Source organism: Halichoeres trimaculatus, unplaced genomic scaffold, assembly GCF_033239565.1.
Source record: "Halichoeres trimaculatus isolate MK-OKI-2021-1 unplaced genomic scaffold, fHalTri1.1 fHalTri1_scaffold_19, whole genome shotgun sequence".
In the NCBI taxonomy this organism is placed as follows: Eukaryota; Metazoa; Chordata; class Actinopteri; order Labriformes; family Labridae; genus Halichoeres; species Halichoeres trimaculatus.
In genome coordinates, this window is record NW_027437197.1 from 16,133,167 (window position 1) to 16,155,579 (window position 22,413).

Below are 22,413 nucleotides of genomic sequence, written 5' to 3' on the forward strand. Positions count from 1 at the left end.
TAACTTCATGTCAGGTTAATGTGGGATTTTTTTATTCCTCTGCAAAGAAAATTAAAAAAATTATAGATCCACTTTACAGTTTTGTCCTTGTAGGGTAGCTACATAACAAAATCCACTCATTCTTGGTATATAATTTTTTAGAACTCTATTATCTATTGTTTTGGGACCTGCATGGGTTACATTTTCCAGCAGGTGGCAGCATCACACCTTATTTATCAAGAGGAGAGCGTTTTAGAAACATCTTTGTTTTTGGTGTCCTTTTTAAAAAAAAAAAAAAAAAGATTTGTAGAGATGTTTTCATTCACTTTTTCAACCAGAGAATCTCTTTTTCTGCATTTTTTTTGTCTTGTGTTTTTTAGCTCCTGTTTCAAATTAAAGTATTGATTAAATTGTTTTATTTTTTTCAAGAGAAGATGAATTACACCAGGCTGAAAGAATGCATACTTAGTCCAGGTGTGCAGGTTTTCATCCTCATAAGAAAACTGGTTTATTTCCTCTTCCCACTACAACACGCTCCGTTACATCCTCTCACTCAGCACGCAGCCACAGATTATTTTCATGGGCCTGCTTGTCTAAATTGGCATCATGCCCATGTGTTGAACATGCCCATCAAACGAGTTCCACTCCACCGGCCTGGCACATGCATGCTCGTCACGTTCAGTGGCACCAACACAACAAGCTCGCTGCTGAGAGAATTCATTTCCCCGTCCATTATTCCACAGATGTTTGCTGAGAGACTTTGGCAGCCCGTCTTTAACCAAAAGAGCTAATACTAAAATAACAAGAGCAGAGGATAAAAAAATGTTAATTTCATCTGTTTTTTACATTCTGATGTAAATAAACTCACATTAAACCATCCTTAACACACTTGTTTGGCCTTTTTGGTCCTGCAGCAGAAGTTTTCACAGAGAGTGATCCAGTGTTGTTAATCAGTGTTAGACGGTTCAACCAAATCCTGCAATGTGACAATAATTAAAAGCAAAGAGTAAAGACTCATAATGTGCAATACTCATGGATAAAACTTTGCAGCTTGAGTCTGTGCAGGTGTGTGTGTGTGTGTGTGTGTGTGTTTATGACTCTGAGGCACTAACAAGTGTGTGGGGGGGATTATCAGGCAATAATTGCTTTATGTAAAGTGCCTCTGAACAGGGCTTTAGGAGCAATTATGAGCTATAATATCAGCGTTTCTTATTGGAGGAGCTAATGGCATGCTTAATGTTTAACTGCAACATTTAATGATGCAATAACAAAACTCTAATTTGGAATAACACTGAGTTAAATAAGCACAAACACTGGCTGCACACGTTGCTCTCCATATTTGCACGTTCACTTCATTGATTTGATTTTTTTTTTTACTGTAACATCATCAGCCCCTACCTTCAGATCCCTCCATTAATATTCAGAGAGGACACCTCAGCGCCGTGTGATGACAAAACCTCTTTAAAGAGCTTTTTTATCCCCCAATTCCAGCCTTATCTCCCATCTTTACATCGCTAAGCTTTCAGGGGATCACACTGCAATCCCACAAGCTTAGATTCTGCTTCCACTTTTTGCACAGAAGTTGGGCTCTTGGAGACATCTTTCCACCACAATATGATGTAATTGAGGTTTTTCTTTCATGTCAACATGTGTTGAAGGTGTAGAAAGCTGGTCAGACATAGTTTTAGCTTTTTAAAAATCAAAGTTACGTCATGCAGACGAGTTCTGTAACGCTGCATTCACACATGCATAAATCTCCTACAAATATCAGGAGGGTTTTTTTAAGTAGGGGTGGTCTGCAATTGTACACGCAAAATTTTCACCCTGACTTTACTCAGAATTTACCCAGCCAGCTTTGAAGTTGACCTTATAAGTGAGCAGGAAGGATGATGTCAGGGGAGCACACTCCTTCTTAAGAAGAAGGGTCATCTTTAAGTTTGCACATTCAGTTGTTTTTCTTTTACTATGTATGCATTACACTGTTGTTTTTACAGCTTGTGTTCAGTGTCATGTCCTGCTTTTCAGAACTTGTCCCCCCATTTTGTCTGCAGACGAGGACTTCACACTTTGAGGGGCGTGTGTACAAGCAACTTCATTAAATTCAAGGGTAAAATGGGTAAAAATGGATAAAAAATTCTGGGAAACTTTGGGAGGACACGTAAGAAAGGCAACTCTGACACAAATTTCAAAAGCCATTCTGACCATTTTTTAAAACTTCTTTCACTTTTTGTTTCAACATTAACTTTTGTGGGCAGGACAGCTAAAGGAAGGCATGAAAACAGAGGGGCGAGGCTGGGTTGGTATGACGCACAGGACACTGACATTTTGCAATATCAACCACTTTCCATGAAAACACCGTTTAAAAAAAACAGCATTTGTCAAAGAAGAGCTATATTAATTTTTGACTCTGTCAAATGATTGTAGAGTTTTTCCATCTTCTCAAATTTGCAGGAATTTATCTTTAAGCTGAGACAAAGAAAGCTAAAACGAGAACTCTTAAATGGTTATATAATGGTTTTTACATTTTTGTAATTTACCTTTTTTTGCAGGAAGTGGCTCCATGAGAAGATGCAGAACAATTAAAACATCCTCTCTGTACTTATTGGCCGGTTAAGAGTTTGAAATTAACCAAGACTGGCGACGACTGACATGTACATGTGGAGGAACAACTTATTCATACCTGCAGGCTGCTATTTATAACCTACAAGGCCTGCCATTGTTTAACACACACACACACACACACACACACACACACACACACACACACACACACACACACACACACACACACACACACCTTTAGAGAGACACACACTCTCTGACTGTAACTCCGTTTTTCAGTCATGTATTAACTCAAAGGTTTGTGCGCATTTGCTGCCAGCTGACCTTTGACCTCCCTCCAAGTGTCTCAGCCTATTTTCGTCTCTCCCCCGTTTCTCTTTATAATCAGTGATTGGTCTGAGTCGCCGGCTCATGTGTGCGTATGTTCCTGCTGGTGGTCACGTATGTACGTCTCACATGCAGAGAGAGGAAACCCTTTTTTAAAACCTGCCTTTCTGCCAAACTCATCATCTGTGGCAAAAGATCCGCCGCCTCCTATCCCTCCATCTCGCTGTCACCTTGGCAACCGCTGCCGAGGTGAACTGCCAGCTGGGATAGCTGACCTCTGTTGGCCGCCATCCACAGAGCTGCAGTCCATCCATAGCTTCTCCACAGCATGGATGTATGTGAGTGGACTGAGAGGAAGGATAACACTGAGTGAGCAAGGAGGCAAACTTTAGGAGCAGCGACCAGTAAACCAAACACAACAGACGTGGCTGATGCCAGGTTATACAGATCTATGTCACAGAGTAACTTTAAGATAATGAGGGAGAATATGCTCAAGATGTGCAGCAAGAAGCGTGCATCATTTGCTTTCTGCTTCAACTCACAAAGCAAAGTTCTGCAGCTCTTTGCAGTTTGCTGCAGTTTTTCCTAAATTGACTGTTTCCACTTTGCTGCAGTGCATCTTAAAAAGTTTGTTCTCACAGAGACTCCAGCTTGTGCACAAAAATATAGGACACACAAAGCTGAAAACTTTGGCATTTAAGCGCAGAAATAAGCTCGAACACAGAAATCAAATATCCAGTTTTTCTTTCCTGACAGCTGTTCTCTTCAAAATAAGACCTTAACATGTGTGTGTGTGTGTGTGTGTGTGTGTGTGTGTGTGTGTGTGTGTGTGTGTGTGTGTGTGTGTGTGTGTGTGTGTGTGTGTAGGATCAAGTATCTTAACACACCTCTTTCCTTTTTGGTCATATTTATTTAAATAATTATACTATTCCATGAAAATAAACACAGTGGAAAAAAATAAATAGTCCAAATCATCACAGGAATACACAGCAGAATAAGGTGTACATGATAAAGATGAGGGAGTTTGTTCAAGAGAAGAAAAAAGTGTCCAATGCAGGAAAAACACAAGAGTGAAAATGTTTTGAATGTTCTTTCATGTTAAACTGTGTCACCACAGAAATCCACCGACACACAACACAAAGTGAGAAACATGTTTAAAGGAAGGGAAATTATTGCTCAGTGAAAAGAAGGTGGTGCAGCCTTGGGACGTCAAACTCTCAGCGTTAATGAGGGAAGTCAGGGGAGTTTAAATATTACAGGGAAATGGAAATAACTTTCATCGTTGGGAGCTTTTAAAGTGTGACTGATCAAATATTCTTTTCTGGGAAACAAACCTTTATCAGTTGACAATTCTTTCAGCCCTGTTTCAGTTCATCATCCCAAAGGCTGAGTTATAAAGCTGATGCATGAAGCAGATACACATCCTGCTCTTAAATGGATACACAACATTACTGAGGGTCAAAGGTCACGCAGATCTGTAAGAAAAGTTCATCAACTATCAGAATTTTTCAGGAAACATGAAATATTTTGTATTCAAACACTTGCAGTCAGATTCTTTTCACGTGTCGCTGTACATCCTCTTGCAGTCTATGGAGGGTGATGGGGTGTCAGGTCCCATGCTCCCCACCTGCGAGTACGCGTCCTCCGGAGTGCGCGGCAGTCCAGGCGGCGTCATGCGCTTCTCTTTCTGCCTGCGGTTGCAGAACCAAACCCGGACCACCTCCTTCTCCAGCTGCAGAGTGTCCGCCAGAGAGTTGATCTCCTGCGCGGAGGGCTTTGGACACTTGAGGAAGTGGCTCTCCAACGCGCCTTTTACGCTCACCTCGATGGACGTGCGCTTTTTCCTCTTCCTGCCCTGTGTGGCGATCTTGTCGATGCTGGTGGGGCTCCCTGTGGTGGAGTCGGCCTCTTCCAGCCATTTGTTGAGCAGAGGCTTCAGCTTACACATGTTCTTGAAGCTGAGCTGCAGCGCCTCGAACCTGCAGATGGTGGTCTGGGAGAACACGTTGCCGTACAGCGTGCCCAGTGCTAAACCCACGTCCGCCTGCGTGAAGCCCAGCTTGATGCGTCGCTGCTTGAACTGTTTGGCGAAATGCTCCAGATCATCAGAGGTGGGGGTGTCTTCGTCTGAGTGCGGGTCGTGGCTCACGCCGTGGTGCTGGTGGTGGTGCGCGTGGTGGTTATGATGGTGATGGTGGTGATGGTGGCTGCTGTGGTCCAGCTCCGGGGACTCCCCGCGCACCAGCCCCGCGTGCATGAGGCTCTGTCCGGTGTGCGAGCTGAGCATCCCGTTGACAGTGAAGCCCCCGGGCTGAGAGTAGATCAGAGACTGCTGCTGCTGATGCTGCTGCCCCTCACTGATGCTGATGTGCGCAGTGGAGGAGCCTCCCCAACTTCCCGCGTGCGCCTGATGTGCTCCCAGATGTGGGGATCTGTGGTGCAGAGCGGAGCCCGAGTGGAGATCCTCCCTGTTTCTCTTCACGTCCTGCGGCTGGGAGCTGGGGGGCCACGGGGAGCCGGCCTCGGCTGCAGCCACCGCAGCTGCGGCTGCTGCGGCTGCCGCGTGAGGCAACGATGTCACCCACTGGTGGGCATGGCTCAGCATGTGGCCACCGTTGCTCCCCACCATGGCACCCTGCATGAAGTCACTCTGCACCATCTTGACTGAGGGGTCTCCTCTGTAGCCTGAAGACACCGTGGTGACAGTGGGGCTGCCCGGCTGCATGCCGCCTCCTCTCCGGTCGGAGTGAAGCACCGGGCCGGATAAAATCCTGCTGCTGGCGAGGTATGGGCTGGAGGTTGCTGTTGCCATGTCCCAAAGCATCAATGTGATGGTGTGTTTATCTCTTTTGAAGCGTCAGTTTATTCTAATCCATCAGTGAATTCAGTCTTAATCAGCAGGAGCGAAAACTGAGCTTTAAAAAGTGACGCGAAACTCTCCAGAGAGGTTCAGGTGGTGGTTTTAAGCACGAAGCAGTTTACAGATGAGAAGACTTGTGTGGAAAAAAAAATCTTTATGTTATTCCGGCGTAAAGAAAAAACAACAGTCCTCAAAACTTTTTCTGTCCCGGTAGCTCAGCTGTGCGTAATCCACGATCCACCGATCTGATAAAGCAGGAAAACACCGTCTCCGGTCCAAACTGAACAGCTCTTTAACAGCTTGTGACTGATTTCTCTGATGTAATCGTTAAACAAACGAGATTAAATTCTTAACATACTTTAATAAAGTATTCCTGTTTCTCTAGTTTTCGTTTATTCCATCTGCTCTAATCGATGCGTCCTCCACGGAGCGAGGGAGACGAGCATGTGTGTTTACGCTGTGCCAAAGCTGCGTATTCCTCTCCCATCTCTATCCAATTAGAGCAGAAAGGCGCTGCAGAGCTCCCGCTGATTGGACGCACGGGCGGAGAGGAGTGTGTGCGTTTCATTCGAGCCTCGGGTGAATAAAAGTTATAGCTGCAAGAAAAAAAGCAGCGACGAGGAAGAGGAATTATTTAAAATGTAAAAAAGAGACACAGAAGTGTGTGACTATACGGACGCACAAAATAAATCACGAGAGATGTGGTGAGAAATTCTATAGCAATGAAAAACTTGCTCCAAAATGTAGGAAAATTATAAGGATTTGTATTCTTATCGTTAATGATAATTATTGTCATTCAGTGCCTTAAACAAACTCAAATGTTAGCAGCATTTAAACAGTGATCCAAACGCAAAGACTGTACGTTGTATGTACCATCTCTTTGATATCAACTGAGGCTGATGTCAAGGATACTTAAGTCTTCTTTGGGCACATAGTAGATTTGTACGCGTCGTGCATCTTAATGCGCTCAGCTTTTCTCATGGTAAAGGAAAGGCCACAGTGGCGTGACGCACGGCGCTGAACCGAGCGCACAAACCATCACCACTATGATACTTTCCATCCTCAGGAAACAAGCTGGATCTTTTTCACGCCGCTCACGTTATGGACTGCATGTTAAATAAACGTGTTTTGGGCAGATTTCGCCTCGGATTTCAAGGCCTTCAGAGAGTGAAACATGGACTCAGACGCAGGAAGTTTAGTGAGCAGAGCAGAGACCAGGTGCAGCCTTATAAATGTGCTAATTTATGTTTTTCAGCGGATTTGTCTTGGATGGTTTCCAAAAAGGTAAAAGATAAATGGTCAGAAGAAATGTGTTTGCCCAATCTGCAAGTGAAACAGACTTTTATCACTGCACCCAAACACACCTACACTGCCTCCAGAGCTGTTTGTACAAAGTTTGGAAGAAGAAATGCAGTTTGTAGAAGTGAAAAATATGCTTTATGATTTGTCAGCAGAGTTTTTGTTATTCTAGATCCGCTGTGTCGTTAAGCTGAGCTTCTTTAAAGCAGATAAGCTCAGATGAAGTCAGTTTTCATTAAATTCGCAGAGTAGTGCAGATGCAGTTTGTGAAAACACAGCTGATGGAGTTTGGAATAAACACGTTCTCAAGTTTTGAAGGAAAAGGACAAAAACAATTCAGCTCAACTGCTGCTGTCAGAACAAATTTCACAGCACAAAACTGTGTGCAGTGGAAAAAACAAACAGAAATTCAGCTTCAACGCTTTTTAAATTGTTAAAATGAACACAAACTGAAAGTAAGATCCCAGCTGGAAGAATACACCAAGATCCAAACGAAAAGGCATATTTTTAAATGTTTCTCTTGCTGGTGTAGTCTCCTGTAAAAACTTGGTGGTTAGATTTTAACTAATTGCTTATATCAGCTTTTTAAAATAGCTCAGCCTACATGCACTGCAAAACTAAAATTTTTAAACTATTTGAACCCAAAAAGTTTGTTTTAACTTTTACTCCTTTTTTCAGTCTTTGCACACTTAAGGATTTGTCAAACATTTCAGAATAGTTCATTCAATTAATTTTAGTACAGGACAAGGGAAGAGACTTCATCACCGTTAAGTTTATTATGTAAATTTTCATGTTTCATGGATGAAACACCACAGTGTGGCTCACATTTGGTTTCTTGTTTGCTTCTGTACAGCCACATTTTATTGTAAATATAAGACATGATGATGGGTTTTTAACCTTTGCTGGGTAGTAAAACACACGCAATCTTATTTGGTTTCTGGTTTGGCAAATTTATCTTTGACTTGTGTGCAAAAATATCTTACCACAAACACAGGGTAACATCTCAAGGTGACACATTTAAATCAGTAAACGTGTTCAAAACAACACATGAGGACACGAAGCAGGGGAACCACCAGGGATTTGGCCCCATGAATATCACATTTAGTTTCACTATTTCACTCAAGCAAAGTATTATAGGACCTTTCTTTTGGCATCTCAGGAAAATGCTCTTTCCTACACATTCCGCTTTGTACAGAGGACAGACAGTGTTTGTCCTGAAGGCAAAAGCTGAAAGAGTTGGTTTAACTAACATCAACTACCTCTCTATGATGATGTAGTCTAAAACTTTGGGGAACATTAAATTTTACTCAAGACTGTTTTTTTCTCCACTTTCACACCACCAAAAAATCCTATATTTCAAGCATACAGAAGTTCTCTGAAAACAAGAGGATCTTTGCAGAGTAAGATTAAAATTAGATCTGAAAAAAATATTCTAAGTTTTCAGTTTCACTTAATTTACTTTGATGTATGCCATTTGTTTTCAACCATAATACGAAACAAAATTCTATAATCTGACCTTCTGTAGCAGAGCTGGCTTAAAGCTGGTTAACATCTGCAGTCTCTCACCTTAGTCACAATAAAACATCACAGAGCCATGAATAGGCAATGGAAAACACTGGACTACAACCAGAAAATTTAAGAAATGCATGATGTGTTTATTGTATAGCACTGAAGTAAGGATTTTTATTTTTTACCTGCAGTTTACAAAAAAGGAGGAAATTCCCCTTTGGTGCTTAAAGCTCCTGTGAGGAGTTTTTCACAGGTTGTTAAAAACAGACTAAAATAAATGTTAAGGCTTCTTTATGACTTAAAAAAAGCAGACATCTTCGGCAAAAACAGTCTTTTTCTATTTTTTAGTTGATTTTAACACGTTGAACTTCCGCTAGGGGGTAGGTGACAAACTGGAGAATTTTGAAGCACACTGAATTTTTTTTTTTTTTTACATTTTCATCAGCAAGAATTTAGAATAAATAACATGTTTGAATGCTGAAATGTGCAGAATAATATCTTCTGTCAACTGAACCACTGCAGGGACAGGATGTAAATTTTTGTCAGCAGAGGGCGCCAAAATTGGCACAAAGTTCCTTGCAGGAGCTTTAAAGTGTATATCAAGCTTTTTTCCCCCTAAGTTTCCTTCATATCAGTAGTTTTATGTTCAGTATTTGTACTCAGTTAATGACTCCATACTATTTAGCATGTGCAGTTAAATAGGTGTCACTGTATGTGGAGGGATGTACTACAAACATTAATGTTAGCCTAAAAGTTATCATGAGGATTTAATTGATCACTAAGTGACACATTTGAAGATTTTTCTGACATAAAAAGAAAATCAGTCAATAAATGAGAGTGGCTGTTTATTCCATGGGTCATAAAACTTGTAACTCGATGATCCGAGACGCAGTAAAACACTGAAACTGTACAAAAAGCAGCTGAATGTTTCGAGCCTCGCAGCACAATGTAAGAAACCAGACGGGTCGGGGAATGCAGTAATGTTTTTCATGTGTTGTGCTGGCTGGTCGCAGAGCTGCCTCTCTATTTGTTATTCATGAAGGAAGCTGGGTGAAGAGGCCTTCTTATGATGCACATTTTTCTCCCTGCTCTCTACCTCTCCCTCCTTAAAACGCCCTGACAACTAAGCCAAGGATCTGCAGTAGTTATCGTGAAACTGCAATGAATCCAGCATAACAAACACAACAGCGTCTGCTAATTGACGTTATTTTTTCTTTTAGATCCTCATCAAATCATTCACACAGACACGTCCGCTCCCCCTCTCTGTTTCTCTCTCCGTCTGTCTTCCTCTCTTTGCCCTCTGTTCAGTCTTCAATATGCAGATCGGTCCATTTCTGCCCCTGGGCTATTTTCTTTGGTAGACTTTTGAAATATGCAAATGCTTCCAACAAAAAAATTGCAAAAGAAGAAAAGAAAACCTTCATCTGGGCTCCAGGAGTTTTCCATTCAAGGAAGCAGATGATTTTTGCAGCTTGTTCCTGCTCTTGTTCTTATTTGTTTTGTCAGTCAGTTACAGTAAAAAATCACCTGACCAGAGAGAGCTGCTGCTGTTGTTGTTGTTGTTGATGCATTTCCACATTTATAAAGTTTGTTTACTGTCTTTACAGTCAGAAACAGATCTCACTTTGAAAAAGTTTTCAATCAGTTATTGATAATATTGGAGATGCAAATCAATCAAACAATGAGATACCACTCATGTCTTATCTTTTCATAGTATGTGGGATGGTATTATATTATTCTATTGATTGTACTGTTTTATACCCTATTTCTGCATACCATATTCTATCTTATGCACAGTAAAGTACAGTGGTTCCCTAACTTTATGGCCCAAAATTTCCTTAATAGAGTTACTGCAGAGAGGCGACCCACTGCTGTGGGAATACAACAACAGAAGAAAAGTCTTTGGATACTTCAAATAGCTGTACAGTTTTAAAAAAAGACAACCTATGTGCACATTTTGCTGTTTCCTGAATGAATCTGCCTTTACTGATACCGTCCTTCCCTGGTTTAGTCACTTCAGGGGCAAAAAAATCTAGAAAACAGATCAAACATTCTTTTTTTGTGAAGTTTTATATAAAACCTAACCTTAATATAAGTTTTTATTTTTACAATAATGGATTAAATATGCAATTTCAAAAAGTTTTTGGATATGGAAGGTTTTTAGTGACCAAACTATCAGTGTTTTGTGATCTGTGTCATTGCAGTATAAAGTTTTATATCATATAAATGTCCCATAACATCATATTATATCCAGTGGTATCAAATTGTACCACATGTATCGTGACACCTGTGTGGCCATGTCATGCCATGACTTCCATGCTGTACTGTGACATCCGTGCCGTACGAATGTCATATCTCATATTACATCACATCGTATCCAGTAGGGCTGGAATGATTTTTGGGGTGCCAATTCGACTTAAATTGCAAGTCTTTGATATTTCCGATTTTTGAAATTTAGTTCCCTTTCCAAACACCAGCCCATCATTCAAAAGTTGAATGATGATCATGATGATGATGATGATGATGATGATGATGATGATGATGTCTACAGACTATAGTCATATTTTCCCAATGTTTGTACGGTATGTTTGTACCGTACACTGTCATGTTATATCCTAACTAGTGCGGTCAGATGATTGAAAAATTAATTTAATTAATTAGAGGATTTGTAATTGATTAATCTGATTAATCACATTATAATCTCATACCTGCTTAAGGTTTCCCAAATAAAGAATTTGAATTCTAGGATATTACAAAATTGTAGTGCATGACTGATCAAATGAATACATGAAGAAGAGAAGATTTGTAAATCTGCAGTTTATTTTTGTGATTGAATAAAACCCAAGTCAGGGCATCTTGTCCAAAAAATTATATATTCTAAAATGATATGTCAGGCTGGAGCAGTTTCGGTGATATGAAAATTCTTTTTTACATAAGCTTCAAAAAATGATTTTGTTGACTGCCCCATCTTCATTTTTTTTTTGTAAATAAACTTGCAGTTCAAAGGCCCTAGAAAAAATTTGCTAGCCTCACTCACAATTGTCCCCTCCATTTCTGTTGTCACCTCGGCTTTGTTTGGTTTGATAAGCTGTGCATGTGTGAAGTGAGGTGTCGCTGCCATGTATGGGTCCTTCAACTGGCTAATATTAATATGTCTGTGTTCGTTGTCATTGATGTATGTAGAAATTAATTCAATTACAACCGTTTACTGCGTCCATAGAAGTAAATAATGTTTTTCAGCAGGGGGAGGCGGGGTCTGACAGAGTTTGTCAATCAAAATCTTGCTCGTAAACCACTGTGGGTAAGAGCGCTGCGCTCTTTGGATGAGAGATCAGCATGGATATGAGGAGAAGATGTTAGACGACAGAGGCATGGCAAAACGCTGCAAGTCTGATAAGTTTGGACAGCTCACGCTCAAACTGAGGATGTGTTATGGTAGGTCAGAGAGAAAGAGCAGCGCGATTGTGAGAAAAAACGACAGAGATCATGGAGAGGATCAAAGGGTGGAGCACCCAAAGGCCGTAAAAAAATGGACGTCTGCTTGCTCTGCTCGAAGTGAGGTCTCCATAAAAACTGCTCCCCCTGGTGGCTGGCTGCAGTATAGGTTAAAAAATCTGGCTTTCCAGCCATTCCAGATGGGCTGTAGTCAAACTTAAAAAAATGTATTCTCCTCGTAGAAATGTTTTTCACATCTGATTGTTGTGTTGATTTAAAGATTTAATTTGGCTGTCTTGTATTCAAGTCCTCTGTGCCTGTGATGGGGGAATTTTTGCTTCAAAACCGCACAATGGTAACTGGCAGAGCCACACTGTCCACACTATATACAGTCTATGGGAGCGCCCAAGAGGAACGCAGTAGTTTTGATGTTTACATCGTCATAGCAAACAATATTATTTGGGTCTTGAAAGATCGTTGAAGATGTTCTGAAAATGGCTTGCAGTCAATGAGTTATTCTTTTTTTAATTTTATAATTTAATTAATCAATTAATCTAATTAACGTGTTAAAGTGACAGCCCTAATTATAACACAGCGCATTGTCAGGTACTGCACCATACCCTGTCTTGTTTTTTTCTTTTGTATCGTACGGTAACATATTTTTATTTTGTGTCCTGTCATAAGATATAGTTTTGTGTCATCTGTTGCCTAATCCTCGGCTTCAGTGATAAATGAAATTAATACAATTAAAGGCTCAAAATCAGCTCTTTGCAAAATACGTTACACCACAAGGGGCAGTGCCCAGAAATTTTATTCTATCTGGCAATGTTTTTTAACTTTTATATAAAAAAAATGAATGCAATGGACATAATGGGTTAGAGCTGATGATCCTTTATATCTTAGGTAACCCTTTATTTACTCACTTGTGTGTTTATTAACTCTTATTGTACATTGTATGTGTATATTTGGACATACATGTGTATATGTGTGTATTTTTTAGGATGTGTACATGCATATTATTGGCTTATTTTGTTTATCTAATTTTTGTATTTACTTCAATTTGTCTTTGACAATCTTTTTTATTTAACTTTTTTATCATTCTTTATTTTTATCTATTTATTTATTTCTCTTTGTGTGAGGTACATTGGGGAAAGGGGCTCGGTTAGAGCTATGTTTTTCAGTTCAAACTGAAACATTATTCATGTGTACATGCCAGTTTTTCTACACTTGTTAAAAAACAATAAACAAGACCTTGACCAAAAAAAAAAAAATTGGAAGACTAATCCTGAGGTCTTATTCTGGACTATCTCAACTCTTTCTCAGTTAACTGTAAATCTGAGTGCAGAGTTTAAAAGCCACAGACTAGGTATGCTGTCAGTCCCAGCTCGTCCTGTTGTGTTTACTGAGTGAAGCAGTCTGAACGCTGCTGAGAGAAGACAAACTTCTCTGCGTGCCTTTCATCCCCACACTCATTCTACTCCACCTCTTCAGTGTCATCCTGCGGTTCTGATCATGAGCGTGTTTGACCTTCAGCTCTCCCTGAGTCAGAGAGATCCTTCGCAGTGTGAGTCTCTTACCCACAACCCCCTGCTGTGTGCTTAAATCAGAAGCAGGAGGCAGCCGCGGAGAAGAGACGGAGAGAGAGGAGAGACAAAGTGTGTAAGAGAAAGAACAAGGGAGAGGGAGAGAGGAAAAAAAAGGGGAAATGATCAAAGTACATCCATTTCCAAAGTCCTCATTCACAGAGACGGAAAAATATGAGACCAACACAAACAACAAATTCAAATTTAAAGGCAGATCTCTCTGAGGTTTGGCCACATGTCTGAAATCTCTGTGATGTGCTGCTTCAAAATTGCTCTTCAGTCAACAGCCGAGTTTAAAGATGAGTCATCAGGCATGAGAAGTTTTCAGGGACACACATCAATTTCTTAACAGCGCTTGATGTGGTGGAATTACTCACAGCAAAAGTGAGAGGGAAAAGGAAAAGAAGGAGCCGTGTTTATCAGCTGGAACAATAGTCAATTAGAAACCCCTGCTGTGATTTGAACGATGACACCCGACGGACAGATGCGCCAGTTAAACGCTGCGGTGGTTCAGCACATCACGAGTAAAGAGGGGAAGTTAATGTGTGAAAATTACATTCATTAATCCCAGTAGATCAGTTGAAAGGGGCCAAAGTGGCACCAAACAGCACCGAGGATACATCCTCACCAGGGTGTTACCACACTTGTGAGCATACAGGTGCTTGCAGGTGTGTCCCAGCCCTGAAATTCACCTGTTCCTAAGTGTCTGTGTGCATTAACATAATGGTGGAAGATGTCCAGGGAATGATAGCCTGTTACAAGCTGCATATTTATGCTAAGCTAACAGGCACGGGAAGAAACGGGAAACATCTGGAAAAAAAGAGACAGAGGAAATTGAGGGAGGATGATAGTCAGAGGGTTTGGAGTATTTAGATATAAGAAAAAAAGAGAGTAGGGATTGAATGTCTGCAGAAAATAAGACATGGAAGTTGGATTAGAAGAAAGGAAGTCTATGAGATTTTAATTTCCTTTCAGAGTTTGTGAAAGCACATGAAGTGGAAATAAAAGACCAGCACATTGCAACGACATTTGTGTCCTCCCACAACAGCATCTAATATGAAATGATCCGTCCCCTCTCTCAGAGTCCCTCTCCGTCCTGCTGCAAACACCATGACAGAGAAACTCAGTCAGGAAATACCTGCAGCTCTGCAGCCTGTGGCTCTGCACAACTGCAGCCCTGTACCCAGGTCCGGTGCTGAGCCAAGGCAAACAGTGGGAGTCCCAGAAGGCTTCAGTCTGGCTCAGTCTGGCCGGCTCTGAGTCTTTCATGAATGGACAGATTTCTGTGTGAAGCTCCACGCTCTCATAAAGGCTCTCTGTGACTCAGATGATTTCTCAGGTGGCTTTAGAGGAAAGGACGGACGTATCACACTCTGAAATATTAAGTGATTCCTGATACAAGTGGCTGAATGCTTTGTGGTATTTTTAAACATTAATGTGGCCGGTTACGCTGGCTTCCAGGAGATTATAACTGCATGTTTTGTCATGTAATTTAATAATGACATATTTGTTCATTCATGTCTGAATTATCTGAGCAGCTCAAGAGCAGCGAAACAAAAGAACATGAACACATCTTATCTTAAAACACACCGATCAGCTGAGACATCAATCAAGACACCTTGGAGTGGAATCTAATTAAGCAGACAGGATGAATACTTTTAAACTCAGCAGGTAAATGGCGTCGTGCAGCTGTGGTACTAACACTTATTCACTGCACAGTGTGGGGAAGCTCACATCACAAGTGTGCACACTTTATGTGTTAAAATTTCTCACAAAAGCTCATTTTAGAAGCCCAATAATTTTAAATTTGTGTTAAAGTAACACATTTAATGTTTTAAGGAGGGATATCATGCTGATTATTTTAAGTGCAAGTTTGGAAAGATGTTGTACTTCTTCAGCGTCACAGAAATATTCAGCGTGTCGCACTTTGCAGATGTACTTCTCATTTTTCTTAATAGTCCTACTCTTGATTGGGATGCAGTCAGAAAGTGCTGTTATAGAGCACGAAAGCACGGGGGCTTCATGGCAACGTAACGATACCACAGCTTTATGGAAAGTGATAGTGATGTGCACAGCAAACAGACTGATTTCTTAAAACCCATCATGACTTTATTCATGAATCATCCTCATGAGAGGAGCAAGGGAAATTCAAATTTCTCCAAAACGGCAGAAAATTATCTGTCTTATAATAAACATGTTATATTGTATTGTATCAAATACCATCATAACATATCTTAGTATTATATATCATATCACATAATGTTACATTGTATCCAGTACCATCGTATTGTACTGTATCAAATTGTACTGTATCCAAATGTTGCATATCATATCATATCATATCATATCATATCATATCATATCATATCATATCATATCATATCAAATCATACTATTTTACATTTTTAACCGTACAGTACCACATCGTATCCTATGGCACATAATTGTGTTGTATTTTAAGATATAACATCATAGTGCATGGTATCATATTGTATGATAATGTATGATTTTGTTATATACTGCTTTGTTTCGTATTGTATTGTATCACATCCTATCCAATCGCACACTAGAGTATCATATCACATATTTTACTGCATTGTGGTTTCCTGTCCCATACATCATATCGTTATACAGCATTGTTTATTTTGAACCTTGTATATGAGTGCTTTGTGTTACATTGCATTGTAACCATGGACTGTAGGGATTATCAGTCTACGTCATCATAAAGATGCGCACGCATCTCGACCGCAGAAGCAGCATTTAGCTCCATTCTTTCAGATTGTTAGTGTTTTTTAAACACTAAATTCAACCTGTAAATGTATGTTTTTTCTGTGGACAGCTGTCAAAAACAATACTACACAATAGAGGCAACTTCTGTCAAGTTTCAACCGTTACAGCGCAACCGGTGTTTCAGCGTTAATAGCGGCCATGCTAACTTTTCAGCTAATGGCAGCTGTGATTAACGGCCGAGAGTCACCAGTTAACAGGGTCACACTTTATACTGAAACACCAGCGATGTCTGCGTGTGTGAAATTTAATGTGCAGTCTTTATCCAACCTTAGTTCACCAGGTTTGACTGCAAACAAGAAAAAATAACTGCTGATACTCAAAATACAGATTTGACTTTGCTTATTCAGTGAAAAAGTTGGTTTGGGGCTGAGGTTCTGACCAAACATGGACTCAATATGGACAGTAAAAAATGAGTGATCCTATAAATTATGATTAACAGAATCAGATTTTATGACCAAAGTAAAATAAGGGAATATTATGAAACAATGTTTACATCCTGGTCTGTCACATTTTGATAAGTTTCCACGGATAATGCAGTCATGAGCATCGAGTGAGAGTTGTGTTTCCTCTCTGGGTACACGCTAGGTTTCTCTGCTAAAAACGTTTGTCCACCTAATATCTGTCCACTTGCGGATCTTGACATTAAGTTAAAAAAAGTGTTTTTTGGTGGTCAACTCCTCCACATCTGTTGACAAACCATTACACTCCGCAGTGCTTCTGCACCCAAGTCGTGCACCCCCTGTTGTTGATAAACAAATAATCCCTCTATAAAACATGGATGTAGTCTTACCGACGTCACCCGCCTGTTTCTGAAACAGAAAATGAAGCATATTGGCTAGCGCAGAGTTTTTATTTGAGTTTAGCTATTGGGTGACTTTCCGTCACGTGACCTGAGCTGTGCTCTGATTGGGTGAGCATGATCTAAATATCCTCTGAACCTCCGAGTTAGAAAAAAAATCGTACCCCTCATACAGTGCGTGTCAATAGAAAAATTAGAGATTCAGACAGGAGAAAATTTTTGAACCAGGCTGTAAATGAATTAATTTCTGTTTTGAAAAAGGCTTCTTTTGGCTTGGTGTGTATGTGGCCTCCAGTACTTCCGGAGCCAGCCTCAAGTGGACACTCGAGAAACAGCAGATTTTAGCACTTCAGCATTGTCTCATATTCTTAAGACCAGAGGTTGCCGCGTCATTGTAACCTACTATTTCACATTGCATTGCACATCACATCATGTTGGATTACATCCTTTAGTGAGGATTATATATGTCCCTCAAGGGCTACATCTTGAACCTGTGACCAGTGTGTGCTGGTTTCAGTGTTTGACTCGCCACCTTTAAAACCACATCCTGTACAGCAGCAGCTCACCTTCCCCTGTCAGACCTGAAGCTAACACCACACGAGCAGGATCAGAGACAACCTTGGCATGCACGCAACGAAAACACAGCCTACTTCACGTCTCGCTTTGATGTACATTATCAAAGACCTCTCCTCCCTGGACCAAAGGCTACTATTGTTTTTGTTGTTGTTATTGATATTGTTTTCCACCCTTATAACACAAAGCAGTCTGACCATGACTCTGATGCTAATGCGGAGGTGGAGAGGGTGTTTTAATGAGCTGCAGAGGAGATCAGAGGGGCTCAGGGGGTTAGAGAAAGGGAATAGGTAGCACCGAACATCAAAACACAGCGAGTACTCCAGTTCCTGCTCCTCACCAGCCGTGACCTTTCAGGGAACGAGTGGATACAGGATGGGATCATGGAAATTATGAAAAACTGCTTTTTATGGAGACAGACAAAATAGCAAAGGATATATACCATATCTATGAATGTTGGAGTGCATCCCTGCGTCGTTGCATATATCCTGAAATGAAGTGATACTCGCAAGGAGGAAGATTCAGTTTAAAATCCTCTTAAAGTCTGACTCACTCAGTCCACACTTATTGTTTTAACAGTTAAAAAGTAAATCTTCATAATGTGACAGTTATACAAAAATGGACAAAAGCTCTGCAGGAGACATTAAAAGGTAAACCTGAACTGATTGGAGAATAAATCCTGTCTGAACATTTCCAGCTCTGACATCAGAACAATTTGTTGTTGCTTTGTTTTCCTAAAGAAGCCTGAACATGACTTCAGACTGCGTCTATCTGCTCCTGATCTTCAAAGTCACAAGTGTTGTTTGACTGAAGGCTAACAATTATTTCCTTGTGGGTGCAAGAAAAACTTCTAAGTCTTCAACTTCTTCTATCTTTCTCTTCACATGCTCCAGCACTGCTCCTAACTTTTGGAGCCGTTTTCACAAGCCGCTCGGTGAATACACACGTGTCAGTCTGTTTTTTAACCACAGCAAAGTATGACCCCTGTGCTGCTGCTGTCTGATATTTTGTTTTCCGAGCTCCCGCTGTGATGAAAGTTTATGAGCATCTCTCTCTTCTCTCCACTGTTTGTATAATGAGACGATACAACAAAACATCCTCCTCTTCTGTTGTGGTACCTTTAAAACTCCTACTTTGGAGCACCGACTGTATGGGAAGGGATTTGACACAGACATGAACTAGTTTCATGCAGAGATAGATAGGCAGCGTATGCAGGGAACTTTGATATCTTTGCAGAAATGGCCTGTAAACCGAGTCCAAAATTATCAGAAATGCTTAGTCCAGGTGTAACAGAGCTGGTAGCACAGGTGCTGCACGAACATGTTATCTCTCTTTTCCATCACATTGTTAGATCCTACAAGGGATTCACCTAGTGCTGCACGATTTGGGGAAAAGGTGCGATTTGCGATAAGGTGGACAATATTGCGATTGCGATTGTGCTTGCGATTTAATAAAAAAAGTTGTGTCATGATGAGTCTACAGACTTGCTTGGTTATCATGGAGAAAAATCTGAATTGCATGTGTTGACATTGCGATTGCGATTGTGATATCCTCTTTTGCGATTACATAATTGCATGTGCTGACATTGCGATTACGATTGCGATAATCGTGCAGCCCTAGATTCACCGATCCAACTTTTCTGTTTCCAATACCGATACATGGGCCAAGGTATCGACCGATACTGATACCAAACCAATACCAGCGTTGAATAATAACCTGCATGCTCTACTGTGGGATAAGACTGGTAATGTTTTGGGTAAAAGGCAAAAAATTAGTTAATGGAATTGCTGAAGTTAAAATTTATTTAAACTATGTAATATTTAAATGTTTACCATCAAAGCAATACTTCAGAATGTACACAAGTTCTTTTCAAAGAGGGATGCACTGATCCGATCCTGGTATTGGGTATCTGCGCTGATCCAGCCTCTCAAAGCCGGATCAGGTATCAGTGGGAAAGGATTGGTCCAAACTTGACACTAAGGTTGTACTATGATTTAGTCTACAAGGTATAAAATTTTACAATCAAATAGTCATTTCTAAATTCTGAAGCATTTTTTAACCAAACAACTGTTCAACATTTAACCACTTATAGTTCAAATAAATATCAACTTCAGTTGTTCCATGTAGTACTTTTTTTTTGTCTTTTACTCAAAAAATATCCCTGGTAGAGCATGCAGGTTATTATTTAACACTGGTATTGGGTTGGTATCAGTATCGGTTGATACCAAAGCCCAGGTATCGGTATTGGTATCCGTATCGGTATCCGTACCAGGAAAGCTGGATAGGTGCATCCCTGTTTTCAAATGTAAACTTTTATACCCTGTTGACTGGTAATGCAGCTAGAAACAAAGCAAGTGCATCAGAAGCAACATTTCAAATCAAGTAGCAAAGAGCGCTGGTAAAACGAAAATAAAAGGCATAGAGCTGTTTGCCTGGATCGGCACTATGGATCTCTTTCCACCGATACCAATTGAGCCTTGAGTGGCACCGATACACCTAGGGATGGGTACCGGTACTTTTATGGGTACCAACCGAATTCTGTCAAAAGTACCAGGTCCCGATTCACGTAAAATCAAAAGGTACCATGTTTAGCTACCTAGTGCATCCTTGTGACTGTGAAGGAGAGGAAGAGTCGACGTTCTTCCGTGCTGGACATGGACACTGCATTGGAACGTTATATATTGAAGAATAAATATGTTAAATCAAAAAAAGAGAAATTTTATTATTAAACAAATTTATCTTTTTTACCACATAAACATAAAAAAGTACCGAAAAATTGGTACCGTTGAGTACCGATTGCCAGGTACCAGGAATTGGTACCGTATGGTTTCAAATGTGAAAGGTGCCCATAAATACAACGATAACTGATACCCCTGATCGATATCGGAGCATCCCACCCAAAAGTTTCAAAAGTCTTGCCACCAGGAACATTTCAGAAGTAGATTAATTCATTCAAGGATGCAGAAAACAGAATCCATGAAGATCCATGGAGAACCCTGCAGCTCTGACTCCGACCCACTGACTCTGTCGTTCTGTCCTGTTACACAAACCAAAGGAGAAATCTATCTGGAGTCTCGAAACAAGACTAAAGTTCAATACGCAGAGCAAAGTGCACTCAAACCAGGCAGATGGGATGAAGGAAAAAGAAAAGACTTGTTTACCTTTCCTCCCCTTCTGGGTGGAGGGGGATTCATTAGCTGCTGTGTAAATCAATCTGCTTCTCCTTAAAGGCCTGTCAATTTAGCCCTGATGTCTGGCAGCCTGACATCGCTCACTGGATATTTAACTTGAAAGCCAATTAATCATCATGATTAATTCACTCACAAACCGCACGGAACTGTTGGGCTTTACCTCCTGGAATAAGAGCCCAATTCGTCCGACTTGAAAACAGAGAGGGAGAGGAAAGTACTGGAAGTGTCACGGCTTCGTTCACTCTTGATCAGTCTCTCGGTGCGGCGCTTTCAGCTGCTGCGCTGCACTCTGCTCTGTGTGTGTGTTATTCACCACTAACACACTCTCACACTTCTACACACATGGTCTTTTTGCGTGATTAAAGTGCGTCTGGTTTCAGATCTGTGACGTTGACACATTTACACTGTGAATATAAACTCACACGTGTAACGAAGTGGCTCGTTTCCAAACGAGAAAAGCAATTTTAAACACTGGGGGAGCTAATACTTTGTTAGCTTACTTTTATATTTCCTAGTCTTTCTTATGCAAATGCAGGTAAAACATATATGTTTAATGTGAATATGTAATCAGCTCAGCTAATGGAAGTGACCTTAAGTGTGTGCAGAGTTAGAAATGGTTCCCTGCTCTGTAATCATCTCTCCAGGTTTCCTCAATCAAGCAAGATTTGAATCCATGCATTTATGAAGTTAAAACTCCTGAGAGGAGATTTTCGCAGGCCATTCAAAAGGAAAGAGACAAAATAGCAAGTGACATTAATTTAAGACTTTAACAGCGTCACATCATCAGAAAATGTGCAACAGAAACATCTTTCTGCACGAGAAGTCTCTTTCTTATCCACCTGAATCCTTGGATGTGATAGGCTGACTCAACAAAGCGATGGAGTCAGAGGCTGAATGATTCATGACACCCATTGGCTGACTGATGACTTCCTGTTGCAGCTGCTTTCATGAAGCTCTCAGAGATCAATCAATCCATCATATTTCCCCAGACAGCACTGAGAGAGCGTCCTTTAATCGCAGTCTAATCATTTTAGAAGCAGCGAGATGATCACTGTCATCATAAAGTCCGAGAGCAGCGGCTGACACCCGTACTGACAGACTCGGCACATTTCACTCAGAGCGTCTGTACACCTTTGCCAAAAGTGAAGGATCCTTTGTGTGCTGAAGCATCTGTTAAACACATGTCACAACTTTAGCATTGTGCCTGAGGTACACATGCAGCCGGACTGAAACCTTATTCTAAGACGGAGAGATACCTGTGGTTTCTGAGCAGAACGAGGACTCCGCTTTGAGGAAGAAAAGTTTATTCTTTTACAGAACGAACTGCTGGACACGCATCTTCGAGAGTGTATGATTTGACATTACGTCTAATTATTTGACACATTGGCAAAGCTCGAGTTTGGCAAGGACAAATTAATTCACAAATGCTAATCAGTCTGGATCCTCTCCATGCTGTTATATTTCTAAGGGGCGTTATTATCTGGCACAGACTGAAATGCCTCTGGA

General features: G+C 40.7%; 2 protein-coding genes across 2 annotated transcripts in view; both read right to left on the reverse strand.

The window, feature by feature from the left end:
- gpr45 (G protein-coupled receptor 45) overlaps positions 1-22,413 on the reverse strand; it is a 44,129-nt gene that overhangs the window by 4,465 nt on the left and 17,251 nt on the right. The gene's annotated exons all lie outside the window — the stretch shown is intronic.
- On the reverse strand, positions 3,839-5,956 carry pou3f3a (POU class 3 homeobox 3a). The gene has a single exon (XM_074694988.1). It carries the CDS (start codon positions 5,690-5,692, stop codon positions 4,427-4,429), a length of 1,266 nt encoding a protein of 421 aa, XP_074551089.1. The 5' UTR covers positions 5,693-5,956; the 3' UTR covers positions 3,839-4,426.

Excerpts from the sequence above, each read along its gene's own strand:
- pou3f3a (XM_074694988.1), bottom strand. The coding sequence starts at position 5,692 with ATGCTTTGGGACATGGCAACAGCAACCTCCAGCCCATACCTCGCCAGC.